Below are 14734 nucleotides of genomic sequence, written 5' to 3' on the forward strand. Positions count from 1 at the left end.
CTAATAAGTGTATTGTACACAAGTCTGGATGTGTAAATGTTCTGTGTATAAATGTGTGGAGGTGGTGGGGGAGTATGTATGGGTGTGAATACACAAAGACTGAATGGCTGCCAGAGTTCACAATGTCTAAGGTTACACCAGTGTTAATTTTGTTGATGAAAACTATGACCACATTTTTTTTTGCAACAACTTTTTTTCCTTTTTATACTTTTACTCCATATTTTTATGTATTTTATATTCTTTGTTATGCACCAATACACCACGCCAAATTCCTTGTATGTAAAAACCTACTTGGCAATAAAACCGATTCTGATTCTGATTCTGATGAGGAAAACATGAGGTCGAAGAGCTGAAACAGATCTTGCTAATGAAAACTAAGATAAAATTTGTTGCATTTTCATTGATGAGATGTGACGAAAATGTTCATGGTGGACTATTGGACACTGAAAGCTAAGAACAGCCATGCTTACAATAATCTTCAGATGCCACATTAGTGACAGGCTGGCAAACTCCAGTAAATAATCTGCACCCGGATGTTTTACTTGCCAGCAAAAACACACACACCCTAGCAGCGTCTGCCATTGGTGCGAGTTGTGAGCTGTAATTCAGCAGTAAATAATCAGTTGTGTGTGTCTGACTGTAGATGGTTGAGCTGCTTAATGACAATGTGGCAAGATGTTCTGATTTAAGCCTCAACAGTTCCTCCTTATGTGTAATGAGATCAGACTCTGTTGAATGCAGTTCTAAGTAGCACATGGCTTCCATAGTAGCAGTCAGAACTTCATAGAGGAAAGAAGCATTTTGCACTCGTAGGAATTTTGCCTCCTTTTCTAGGGTTGATTTGCTCTGAAAGGCAGGGCTGTTTTTCCTGTGAAAATTCAAAGCCAGCAGCTTAACAATCAACATTTTGATGGAGTCTGCTCATTACACTTGTTACTGAGTAGCAAGTCTATTTCTTCCCTGCACTTACTGAAATTTAATCTGCTGATGAATCCACAATAGCCAAATGGCCCAATAAAATGCCCTACATAGGGTTCTCCATTGTTGTCTGGAATGGAGGGTGAAACTAAACATATCTAGTCAGATCTAAGGATATTTAGTTCAAAAATTAATGTGGCTTGTGTTGGGATCAACCTATTTTTACCTCACACAGCAGCACTAAATATGTTGAGATCAATATATTAGGTCTCACCAAGGGGCACCAAATATGTAGGGGTTTAATTGGCTATCGGAAATAATTAATAATTATTAATAATAATTAATAATTATGTTAAAGGGCCAGTGTGTAAAATGGGTTGAAAACAGTGACATCAGTGGTCAAATTCTAGATTGCAGGGCTCACTCGCTCACCCCTCCCATTGGGTAAATGACGGTGGCCTCGTAGGGACAAAAAGCCTTGCGCAGACATGAGTTTTTCAGGAGTAGGTTTATCTAGCGACGAGGTAAATGTTTATTTAGAAATCGAAACCATGTTACGATATTGTAATGGATCCCTCACGAGCAGGAGACCAGAGTAGCATTTGGGAAAAAGGCCAGTTTATTTGAGCACTCCAAAAACTCCGGTAAAACTCCAGGGGGTAAAAGACTCCGTCCCAAACTCTGAGTCTTCTAGCGTAACACACACAGTTCATACACACATACTTGTTTACAGTACCTAGTGGGTACCCGCTCTCCTCTCTGCTCCACCAATCTCCAGCCCGCACACTGACTGACAGCGTAGCCTGTAAACAGAGCTCAGCTGTTTATTTAGCCTAGCAATATTTCCGGACTATAGTAGCTGCAATGGACGACTTTGAACGCGATTTTGAAGAGTTTCTTGTAGCGGACACAGATCCAGAGCCATACCTGTTTGAGCCGGAGCATACAGATGAGGAACTTGGATGCTGAGCGGGCGAGAAGAGAGGCTGAATCCTCTGCTCCCATTTTGCTGCACATAATGGGATTCAGTGCTACCATCGTTGGGAAGATATATCATCAAGAGGAAAAGCGCCACAGAGAGTGCATCACAAGCCATGATTGGACGAGGAGCCCTCGTCCAATCATGGGCGAGTTCATTGTTATATGGAAGAACTCGTGAGACGAGCTCGTATGTTTATGATATAAACAGGCACGGTGTACCTATGAAGCTCTGTGATATAAACACGGTGTGTAGTCAGTTGAAAGATGGAAGTCCCAAGACTGAAGAAAAGACCTCGGTGCCTCTGTGAACATTGCAACACTGGACTCTGTCATACACAGTATTTTGACCACAGAAAGCGCCATTTCAAAAATGAAGTTTGGGAGAAAAAATCCAAAAGGTCACTGTAGTCATGCCACTATGCACATTGGTTGACCTCTAGGAGACTGTGATGTTGTTTGCATGGAATGCACATTTAACCTTTGTGGCAAAGCCTGATTAAAACTAATTGTTGAAACAAATTGTTTTGTGTATCTTTTTTACATAACATTGGCCATTGCTAATGACATACACAGTAATTAATCTAGCATACTTTCACTAAATAAATCAATTCAAGCTAAAATTTAAGGGTGCATAATTAGGCTATATTGAGCCTGATCTATTTATACCAGAGATTTTCTAATGAAGTTAATACCTTTTACAAAAATGTCACCTGGGGTAAAACTCCCCCTGCTACCCTGATTTGCATTTGTATAGCTCACAGTATTTTCATTTACATGTTAAAGCCTCCCCTAGAATTAGGGGGAGGGGGGTCATGGGGGGACAACTGCCAAGCAAGGCCGACGTCAATTTCGGACAATTCATGGCAGTTTTCGGTGTTGCCTGCAAATTGCCGTGTGCAGTCGTAAACCTGAACTTCTACGACAATCTACAGTGCCGCTTACTGACGAAAATCTCACTTTTCATGCAGTGAGGGGAAGCAGTCCACATTCTTCAGCATGGTGTTGTCAACTTTTATGGCAGGCTGAGAAGATGGCTTATTAGGTGGTGGTTTATATAGAACCTGGGTCTTTTTGATGTTAAGGGCCAAGCCCAGGGCTCTATTTGCCTTGGCAAAGGCATTCAGAATGTCCTGGAGGTCTTCTGAGGTGTGCGCTGCAATGGCATTATCATCTGCGCACTGCAGCTCCATGATGGTGGAATGCTTGACCTCACTCTTGGCTTTGAATCTATTAAGGTTGAAGAGCATGGCATCAGTTCTGTAGATAATTGTGATCCCCTGTGGCAGCTCTTGTCCAGTAAGATGTAGTATAACCGCAATGAAGATGGCAAACAGAATGGGTGCAATGATTCACCCCTGTTTAACCACTGTTCAACCACTGCACATACACCGTCACCACCAACCAAAAACCCTGGATGACAAGAGAGGACAGGATCCTGCTGAGGAACAGAAATACCGCCTTCAGGTCTGGTGACGTGGAACTGTACAGTGCTGCCAGGGCAAATCTGAAAAGGGGCATCAGACAGGCCAAGCTAGATTATAAAAATAAAATTGAGGACCATCTCCACAGCAACAACTCGAGGCAGGTGTGGCTGGGGGTCCAAAACATCATGAACTACAAACCCAGACCCAATGCTGTGGATGGCAATGCTGCGCTGGCAGAGGAGTTGAACTACTTCTTCGCCCGCCTCAAACAAAAAATACCAGAAGCGGCTGCATCTCACCAACCAGCCAACAACAGCCACATCTTCACGTTGGGGGAGCATGACGTGAGACACATGCTGAGGACAGAACCCCAGAAAAGCAGCAGGACCTGACGGCGTCACTGGAAGGGTGCTGAAGGACTGTGTAGATCAGCTCACAGACCTGACCCATCTGAAACAGAAGGACAGTTATGCCAGGCTTCTTTTCAATGAACTTTAGCTCAGCATTTAACACAATTATCTCTAACAGACTAACAAAACTAAACAACCTCGGCCTCCCACACTCCATCTGCCTCTGGATCAAGGACTTCCTCAGCGACTGCCCACAGAGATTCAAAGCAGGGCCCCACCTTTCCCCAGCACTCAGCCTCAACACCGGCTCCCCACAGGGATGTGTGCTGAGCCCCCTACTGTACACTCTCTACACAAGACTGCACCCCCACCCACCCAAGTAACTCCAATTTGAGATGAGATTGCATACAGCGAGATGAGACTGCATACAGGGATGAGGTGGAAAAACTGTCATCTTGGTGCAGCAACAATAACCTGGTCCTCAACACCACAAAAACCAAAAAAATTAAAGCTGCAAGCAGCGTTGGGCGGGACCTCGCACTCGTGCCAGTTTCAGCCTCCAGCTTATATCGTCATCGTCAATTATTTAGAAATATCAAACACATTGCCACAAACATCAAAAAATCCTTACAGAGCTGAACGTTTTGATGTTTGAATGCTTTCTGTAGCTGTAGGTATGTATAAGTGATGTCACAATATGCAAATTAGATGAGTGAATTTATTCCCATCAGATTCCTCTTCCTTTATTTTGAGGAAGAGATGACAAAAACAACACAAAACAAAATAAATTTACTGTGTAAATATGTTCAAAATGTTGTTTTACTGAGATGTATGAAATCCAATATGGCTGCCACCTAGTGACACCACAATATGCAAATTAGATAAGTTAATTTACTCCCATGACAAACTTTGGGTCATGATGAATAGTTTTCTCATTTACAGTATGCCTTTATCTCTCACCACTTTCAAGCCACAGCCTTTTGAAATGTTGAAATGAAAATGGAATATTTTCCTCAATAAACTGTGACACCTGAAGGGTTAAAATGGAGATTGTGCCCATGTCATGTCTGCATGTAAGATGTAGACACACACACATCATGTTTCTGTGAGTTTGTGTGTGACAGCGGTTGCCATGGTAATCGAGTAGGTGCACCTGGCAGAAGAGCAGAGAGAGAGACAGACAGAACACAGAGAGACCTGTTTTAGTGGAGATTTAACTCCTCGAAGAAGTTCTTCCCATTCCCAAACCGCTGGTCCAATCATCAAAATAATGTGATCATGAGAGAGATAAAGTTATACAGAAGATCTGTTTAGCAGCAGTTGAACTGGTATGTGTGCGTCTTTAAAGCCGATACAATAAACGGTGTAGGAGGAGATGTGTTTTTTTTTAAGAGCACGTTTGAGGGGAAATCTTAATTTGAAAGGGCAAATAGCTCACTTCCTGTTGGATTTAGGTCATGGGTGTTAGCGTGTTATTTGTAGGTCGAACACTCCAGTTTTGGTTTCAATTTCAATTCAATTCAATTTTATTTATAAAGCCCAATATCACAAATCACAATTTGCCTCACAGGGCTTTACAGCATACGACATCCCTCTGTCCTTAAGACCCTCACAGCGGATAAGGAAAAACTCCCCCAAAAAAAAACCCTTTAACGGGGAAAAAAAAACGGTAGAAACCTCAGGAAGAGCAACTGAGGAGGGATCCCTCTTCCAGGACGGACAGACGTGCAATAGATGTCGTACAGAACAGATCAGCATAATAAATTAACAGTAATCCATATGACACAATGAGACAGAGAGAGAGAGAGAGAGAGAGAGATGCAGGTAATGACAGTAGCTTACAACAACATTAATGAAAGTAATAATATTATAGTTATAGTTCTGGCTACTGTGGTACAATATGTTGAAAGTATGTATTAATATCTGACAGTATACTTTTTGATCTTGATACGACATTCCTACGGGCTGCAGTGGCCAGTTTAGTGCACCTGTGTGGCACTAGAGAGCCCATTTTGGCACTGTAGGAGTTAATAATGTGTGTGTTCTGTTTCAAATGAAGTTTCTGCTGCTGTAATCTGTCCTTTAAAGATTGTGAGACACACAGACCAGAGAACCCTGTGGCTGTGTCTGTGTGTGCAGCCGCTGTCATGGCGATTAATGACTTGCCCGCACCTGTGGCAGACACAGACACGTCAGGAAAGCAGATCACCAAAGGCTGTTTATAAAGGGATTTAACTCCTCGAACAAATGCTTCGCATACCCAAACCGTTGGTCCAAGCAAGAAAATAAAGTGATTTTGAGAGACAGCCACGTCTCGTGAACGCGCGTGTCGCGTTTTATATTGTGATTTGTTTTGCTCTTTTTTCACTTCAAACTGTTTTGTTTAGGTCAAACTACAAACAAAAGGTCCAGATAAAAATCCATTTAAATTACAGGTTGTAATGCAGCAAAATAGGATAAACGCCTGATGCCTGACCATTGCTTGTTTTGCTGATGTAGGGTCCACCCCCCACTTCCCCCATTGGCTTACCCAAATCAGCTAAGTGTCACCTCCCTGTCTTTGCAACTTGCTGTTTGTCTTTGATTTAACTTGTTATTGTATTTCTTGTCTAGGGGAGAAGCCCCTCCAGGTCAGAAAGTGGATGAGCAGGATGATGAAGAGGATGCAGAACAATCCCATCATCGTACCATTATAGACAGGGTATTGGAGAGACATGGAGCCTGTATCCCCCACCATGACCCCAAACTGTATCGTGCTGAAGCCGCCAAAACCATATCTATTCCAGGGTTCAGCATCCTGGCTTTTCCTGATTTCTGGGGTCACCTCTCACCACCAGGACATGAACCCATGGCCCCACGCAAACCCAGCATACAGAGGTACTTCATGCTTAACTGATGGCTGTGTAGGAGTAATGTTGTTCATGTACCATGAACATAGAGATGGGTTTAAGAGATTGGTGGTTGATCCCAGTCCACACGTTGAAACATCCTCGGGCAAGTTACTGAACCCCAAATTGCTCCCGATGGCTATGCAAGTGTGTGTGTGAGTGTGAATGAATGGTTAACTGAGTAGCAGGTGGCATCTAGTGTGGCAGCCTCAACCACCAGTGTATGAATGTGTGCGTGATTGGGTGACTGTGATGTAGTGTAAAAGTGCTTTGAGTGGTCAGAATACAGTTCATTTATAATTTACCATAATGCTGAAAGCATATTGGCTGGTTGTAAGTGGCTGATAAGTTCAGCATTGGTTGTACTTTAAACTTGGTTGCCTTGGTAATGCTTTAACCAGCTGTGGAAGTGTCAGTTTATTTTTTAAATTTGGCTTAATAATGCTTATTGCATTCAAATATCTTTTTATTTCTTGTTGTTCATTTTTGTTTGTCTACATTTTGTCCTCTTTTCTAGTTCACTCAATTGAGACTTCACTGACGAAGACAATTACACATTGCAGTTACTAATTCACTAGCAAGGACCACGCCACAACAATGTCTTTTAACTGTTTAATTGTAATTCAGGAAGTGTCAGTTGTTGAGGAATGCTGAATGGATGTAAGTGGAGGCGAAGAGGGATGTCCTCTCTCAGTGTGGGGAATCCTTGTATCATTCGTTCATTTGTTTTTCAAAATAAAACCAAATATGAAAAAACAGATAATGACTCCTTTTCCGATTTCCGATTTTCTGTTTAAATGGAAAATGGAAAAAACGGATAACAGGCTGGGATTCAGGCCTTTCATACACTTTCAATATTTTCATCTCTCGCACATTGCGTGACCGGAAAGCCAAGTTTGTTTTTGTTTTTTTAAATTATTATTATTAGGGGCCCAGGCCTGCGGGGCTGTGCTGGGAAACCTATTGGGAACCCTATTGTTTTTGTTTGGATTTTTATTATTAGGGTCTGAGCGACGAAGAAGTTGTCCGTAGGACCCTATTGAAATTGCGCTGTTTATTATTATTTATTATTAATATTAGGGCCCGAGCACCTAGCAGTGCGAGGACCCCATTGAAATGCAAGGATTTATTATTATTAGGGTCTGAGTGACAACTGCAAGTCATCCGTAGGACCCTATTGAAATCGAGCTGTTTATTATTAGGGTCCGAACGACGACTGCAAGTCATCTGAAGGACCCTTTTGAAATCGTGCTGTTTATTATTATTATTACGGTCCGAGCGGCGACTGAAAGTCGCCCGTAAGACCCTATTGAAATTGTGCTGTTTATTATTAGGGCCCGAGCGATGACTGTAAGCAGACACATTTCCCAGGGAAACCTATTGTTTTTGTTCAGATTTTTATTAGGGCCCGAGCACTGACCTCGGTGCGAGAACCCTATTGAAATTGAAGGAATTATTATTATTATTACTATTATTATTATCATTATTATTATTAGGGCCCGAGCACCAACCTCAGTGTGAGGACCCTATTGAAATTGAAGGAATTATTAGGAGTCCAAGCCCGCGGGGCCTGGGGAGCGCGTATGCAAGCAGACGCGTTTGCCAGGACCAGCGGTGCTGCAGCAAGGGGAGAGATAGAAACAAACAGCCAATGTGTGTGTGTGTGTGTGTGTTATGTTCAGGTGTTGTCACATAAATAACAGATCCAAGCAATAAACAGGACAGACAATAGGATTTTATTTATTTTTACACTACATTTTCACTGAAAGCTGACTGAATCCGGCCTGAGCCCGAATACAATTTATACATTTTTGACCGAACCCGGCCCGACCCGGCGGGTACCGTCGGACTCGGATCGGGTAGCCACACTCTAGTATGCAAGCAGACGCGCTTCCCAGGACCAGCGTTTTTTTTTTTCCAGATTTTTATTAGGGCCTGAGCACTGACCTCGTTGCGAGGACCCTATTGAAACTGAAGGAATTATTATTAGGGCCCGAGCAGACGTTGCGCCAGACTTTTTCATCGCCAGTCATTTTGATCGACAGGGTCATAAAAATCCGGTCATAATCTATTTTCACCGGTCATTTTAATTTTCATTTTTAAATGATAATAAATATATTCAAAGAAGACATTTAGTTTTCATTCGTTCGTTTTTAATGAATCCAACAAGCAAGTTATAAAGTATGCATTAATAAGGACATGAACGAAAAGATAAACAGACATCCACACACCCGTGCCATTAGGCTTCGCCCTGGACACACCGGACGGCACTAACGCATCACTAACGCGTCCGGTGTGTCCAGGGCGTTATGTAGTTATGCCTGTAGGCTCGGTGACACAAAATTAAAATTGTAATGAAGTGATTATGGTATTAAAAAATGTGTTCGCTTATGCACCGTTGTGTTATTTTAAATTACAAACACGGTATTTTCTCCTCACATTCCTCAGGGGGCGCTGTTATTTTATTTTGAAAATTGGCTGGATTCTCTCATCTTTTTTGTGTCTGACTTCCTGTGTGGTACGATCCGCTCAATTCAGCTTGACAGAAGCGCTCGCGGCTCCCGTGAAAAATAGACCAGACGCCGAACTGAAGCGCTGCCTCCGTGGGTGCTCTGCTCTACTCAGCAGCCTGTGGGTATAGTCAGATAGGTTAACATGGGCGCTGACTGAAAACTGCCTCCGCTGCTGGGCGCCGTGCTTCGGTTCTGCATCCGGTGTGTCCAGGGCGTTATGTCAACAACGCTACATGAAGCAGATGAATGACTTTTTCTCTGCAGTACCTACTGTGCACTCCACCGCCAAGTGGGCAGGGGTGGTAATTGCAACCGGTCAAAATGGCCGACAGCCTTCAGATTTTCCGGTCATTGTTGTAAAAAAAAACGGTCACTGACTGAGAATATCTGGTTAACGCGACCCCTGGGCCCGAGTGACGACAAAGTCGTCTGTGTGGACCCTATTGTAATCGTACTGTTTATTATTATTAGGGCCCGAGCACCTAGCGGTGCAAGGACCCTATTGAAATATAAGGATTTATTATTAAATTATTAATAATTATTAATAATGAAGCTACTTTAACCTACATGTATGAAACTTGGTACACATGTGTACCACTCCAGGACCTACAAAAAAGCCTCTTGGAGGCATGCTCTAAACCCAACAGGAAGTCTGCCATTTTGAATTTACTGTGCAATTTTGGTGCATTTTTGGCCATTTCCAGGGGTCATAAATGAACGAACTAGTCCTAGAGATTTCATCTGATTAACTTCAAACCTTGGTCTGTCCCACCCCAAGACCTTGAAGATGAAAAGTTATCAAAAGCTTGAGTTTTCGTCAATGCGTGTGACCGTGGGATGGCGTCAAAGTTAGGGGTCTCACCACTAAACAGAAAGTAGTTTGTAACTCCAGCCAGTCCCGTCCTGAACACATCTACATGTCAATAATTAGAGAAAAATATAGCGCCCCCTACTGGCAACAGGAAATGTCATGTTTTAGTCTTTAATGTACATCTCCTACAGAATTGACCAGATCCACCTCAAACTTGGTGAAAAAAGCCATCAGACGTTGATGACGCTTTATTGCTGAAATTGTGAGTTTCGTCGAAGGGCGTGGCCATGGCCTGGCGGCGAACTTTGATGTTTTCATTACCATATTGCCTGATACTCATAGACATACAGTACAGGCCAAAAGTTTGGACACACCTTCTCATTCAATGCGTTTTCTTTATTTTCATGACTATTTACATTGTAGATTCTCACTGAAGGCATCAAAACTATGAATGAACACATGTGGAGTTATGTACTTAACAAAAAAAGGTGAAATAACTGAAAACATGTTTTATATTCTAGTTTCTTCAAAATAGCCACCCTTTGCTCTGATTACTGCTTTGCACACTCTTGGCATTCTCTCCATGAGCTTCAAGAGGTAGTCACCTGAAATGGTTTCCACTTCACAGGTGTGCCTTATCAGGGTTAATTAGTGGAATTTCTTGCTTTATCAATGGGGTTGGGACCATCAGTTGTGTTGTGCAGAAGTCAGGTTAATACACAGCCAACAGCCCTATTGGACAACTGTTAAAATTCATATTATGGCAAGAACCAATCAGCTAACTAAAGAAAAACGAGTGGCCATCATTACTTTAAGAAATGAAGGTCAGTCAGTCCGGAAAATTGCAAAAACTTTAAATGTGTCCCCAAGTGGAGTCGCAAAAACCATCAAGCGCTACAACCAAACTGGCACACATGAGGACCGACCCAGGAAAGGAAGACCAAGAGTCACTTCTGCTTCTGAGGATAAGTTCATCCGAGTCACCAGCCTCAGAAATGGCAAGTTAACAGCAGCTCAGATCAGAGACCAGATGAATGCCACACAGAGTTCTAGCAGCAGACCCATCTCTAGAACAACTGTTAAGAGGAGACTGCGCCAATCAGGCTTTCATGGTCAAATAGCTGCTAGGAAACCACTGCTAAGGAGAGGCAACAAGCAGAAGAGATTTGTTTGGGCCAAGAAACACAAGGAATGGACATTAGACCAGTGGAAATCTGTGCTTTGGTCTGATGAGTCCAAATTTGAGATCTTTGGTACCAACCGCCGTGTCTTTGTGAGACGCAGAAAAGGTGAACGGATGGATTCCACATGCCTGGTTCTCACTGTGAAGCATGGAGGAGGAGGTGTGATGGTGTGGGGGTGTTTTGCTGGTGACACTGTTGGGGATTTATTCAAAATTGAAGGCACACTGAACCAGCATGGCTACCACAGCATCCTGCAGCGACATGCCATCCCATCCGGTTTGCGTTTAGTTGGACGATCATTTATTTTTCAACAGGACAATGACCCCAAACACACCTCCAGGCTGTGTAAGGGCTATTTGACCAAGAAGGAGAGTGATGGAGTGCTGCGGCAGATGACCTGGCCTCCACAGTCACCGGACCTGAACCCAATCGAGATGGTTTGGGGTGAGCTGGACCGCAGAGTGAAGGCAAAGGGGCCAACAAGTGCTAAACACCTCTGGGAACTCCTTCAAGACGGTTGGAAAACCATTTCAGGTGACTACCTCTTGAAGCTCATCGAGAGAATGCCAAGAGCGTGCAAAGCAGTAATCAGAGCAAAGGGTGGCTATTTTGAAGAAACTAGACTATAAAACATGTTTTCAGTTATTTCACCTTTTTTTGTTAAGTACATAACTCCACGTGTTCATTCATAGTTTTGATGCCTTCAGTGAGAATCCACAATGTAAATAGTCATGAAAATAAAGAAAACACATTGAATGAGAAGGTGTGTCCAAACTTTTGGCCTGTACTGTATGTCATATGTCATTCCAGCACTGTAACAAGGATGGGCCAAGTTGCTCCTGCATGCAATGTCTAACTTTGACAGAAATGAACTGACACGTCAGAATGCATCGTGCCAGCCCCCCCGAGTTGCGTGAAGGTGCGAGGGCCCTTTCATCGCTGCTTGCAGCTTTAATTATTAGGGCCCGAGCGACGACAAAGTCATCCAAGGACCCTAGTGAAATTGTGCTTTTTATTAGGGCCCGAGCGACGACGAAGTCGTCCAAGGACCATATTGAAATCGCACTGTTTATTATTATTATTGGGGCCCGAGTGATGACGAAGTCATCCGTAGGACCCTATTGTAATCGCGCTGTTTATTATTAGGGCCCGAGAGACATCGAAGTCGTCCGTAGGACCCTATTGTAATCACACTGTTTATCGCGCTGTTTATTATCATTATTATTATTATTGTTATTCCGACATTTCGGGTACCAATTTCACCCATTTCCCAAATTTCAAAATGCTTCTAACTTTCCACATTCGTCCGGCCGGATCCGAAATTCGATACTTTTGGGCGGTTGCACATGGTCGATGCGAAATAGCACCCCCTATAAATTTTCAAAAAACCCTCCCCTTGGGGTTAGTTTGTCATAGGCAAACGAAATTTGGTACACACATGTATCATACCGAGATGCACAAAAAAGTCTCTTGACGTCATGGTAAAATCCCAACAGGAAGTCGGCCATTTTGTTTTGAATTTTTTCGTTTCGGCAATTTCCACAACTTACATTTGAACGAACTCCTCCTTCGGATTTCGTCCGATTGACTTCAAATTGGCTACAGATGATCCTGAGAACATGCTGATCAAAAGTTATTAAAAGCTTTTCTCTACGTCAAGGGACGTGGCCGCTAGGGCATGACAAATTTTGGCGACTTTTTGTTTTCTTACCATCGAATTTCGAATGGACCTCATGCCCACATACTTGATCTCAGCAGCTTCAAATTTGCTGGACATGATGATGGCTCGGAACCGAATGCCCTGATATGTTAATATCCCACCTTACTCATAGCGCCCCCCGGTGGTAACAGGAAGTGACCAGTTTTTACTTTAACATGTCTCAAACTTGACCGCATCAACTTCATTACACTTCTAATGCATGCAGAACAAGTTTGTGAAGCTACCTTATGAACGCTGTGAAGCTACGTCTAATGGTGTCCATGTGGCGGCGTGGCGACTATCGATCCCTCGCCACTCAATACATTTGGCTTTTTGATGGCTTCAACGACCTCATCTCCTCATGAAAATTGATACACAGGTCAAGAATGGCGAGCTCTTGCATCTGATAGGGGTGTCGCCCATGGGGGGGACAAAATGCCTCTATAGCGCCCCCTTGAAATTTTCAAAAACCCCTCCCCATAGGGTTTTTTTTGGAGTTGGAACATGAAAATTGGTACACATGTGTATGTTGTCCACACGCACATAATAGTCTCTGGCACCAATGGTCTGCTCCAAACAGGAAGTCGGCCATTTTGATTTTGACTTGTCATTTTGGTGTGATTTCCACATGTTGTATTTTAATGAAGTAGTCCTAGGGATTTCATCCAATCGACTTCAAATTTTTCACAGATCATCCAGAGACCATGCTGATTAAAAGCTGTGCTCTGCATGTCTGTAGATCTGCCATTTTTGATCCATCGCCATGCATATTAAAGCAGCTCTCTCTCCCACATAATTCATCCAAACTGCTTCAAAATTTCTGTACACTATAAGAGCCCCGCCCTCAACGCCTCCATATGCTCGTAGGCAATCTTGCTTATGGCGCCCCCTTGTGGAAACAGGAAATGCCATCTTTTACACTGACAAACACCAACCTCAAGCTCCTGACCTGATCAATGACATTTTGTGGCCACATGACGATCAAGTTGATGAATCTCCACAGTGACACACGTGTCCTGTCATGTTGCAGACTGCCGCGGCAGCGACTTTTCATCCTTCGCCACGGAACATCAACTTGGTATAAATTCTTCATGCATTGTCCGATTTGATTGAAATGTCACATGTGTGATGAGGGTCCACCCCTGAACGCACCTGGCCACATTTGGTTACGCTCGTAGCGCCACCTGGTGGATGAACAAAACATTGCATTTTTTCGCTCCTGCCAGGTTTTTTCTCCCGTCTCGCTGCATGCCACAGCCCCCACGGTTGCATGGGGGAGCGAGGGCCCGATCACAGTTGCTTGCAGCTTTAATTATTATTATTATTCTTATGAACATTCACCCCCAATTTCACCCCTCTCCCAAATTCAAAAACTCATCAAATTTGGCACACGCGTTTGGTCTGGCGAAAAATTTGATATTTCGGCAGTGTTCTATGTGGACGGGGCCAAATAGCGACATAGCGCCCCCTAGAAAATTTTGTGCCCCGAGCCCTGCCTGTGTGTTTCACCTACACACATGAAAATTGGTAGGTACGTAGAACATGCCAAGACGCACAAAAAAATCGTCTTGGACCCTTGCCGTAAATCCACCAGGAAGTCGGCCATTTTGATTTGAATTTTTGACATGTTTGATCGAACTCCTCCTAGGGATTTCGTCCGATCGACTTCAAAGTTGGTACAGATCATCCTGAGAACATGCTGATCTAAAGGTATTAAAAGCATTTCTCTATGTCAAGGGGCATGGCCGCTAGGGTGTGACAAAGTTTAGTGACTTTTAGTTTTCTTGCCATCGAATTTTGAACGGACCTCACCCCCACATATTTGATCTCAGCAGTTTCAGACTTGCTGGACATGATGATGGCTCCGCCTTGAACGGCCAGATATATTAATATCCCACCTTACTCATAGTGCCCCCCGGTGGTAACAGGAAGTGACCAGTTTTTACTTTAACATGTACTGATGACA

The 14734-nt window shown here is 43.3% G+C and overlaps 1 protein-coding gene across 2 annotated transcripts in view; it reads left to right on the forward strand.

The window, feature by feature from the left end:
• agbl1 (AGBL carboxypeptidase 1) overlaps nucleotides 1-14734 on the forward strand; it is a 746393-nt gene that overhangs the window by 447897 nt on the left and 283762 nt on the right. For both annotated transcript variants that reach the window (XM_078168290.1, XM_078168291.1), the window contains exon 14: nucleotides 6287-6550. In XM_078168290.1, the coding sequence (XP_078024416.1) occupies nucleotides 6287-6550 (264 nt within the window). The remainder of the gene's footprint in view (nucleotides 1-6286; nucleotides 6551-14734) is intronic.

This window comes from Epinephelus lanceolatus, chromosome 5 (genome assembly GCF_041903045.1).
Source record: "Epinephelus lanceolatus isolate andai-2023 chromosome 5, ASM4190304v1, whole genome shotgun sequence".
In the NCBI taxonomy this organism is placed as follows: domain Eukaryota; kingdom Metazoa; phylum Chordata; class Actinopteri; order Perciformes; family Serranidae; genus Epinephelus; species Epinephelus lanceolatus.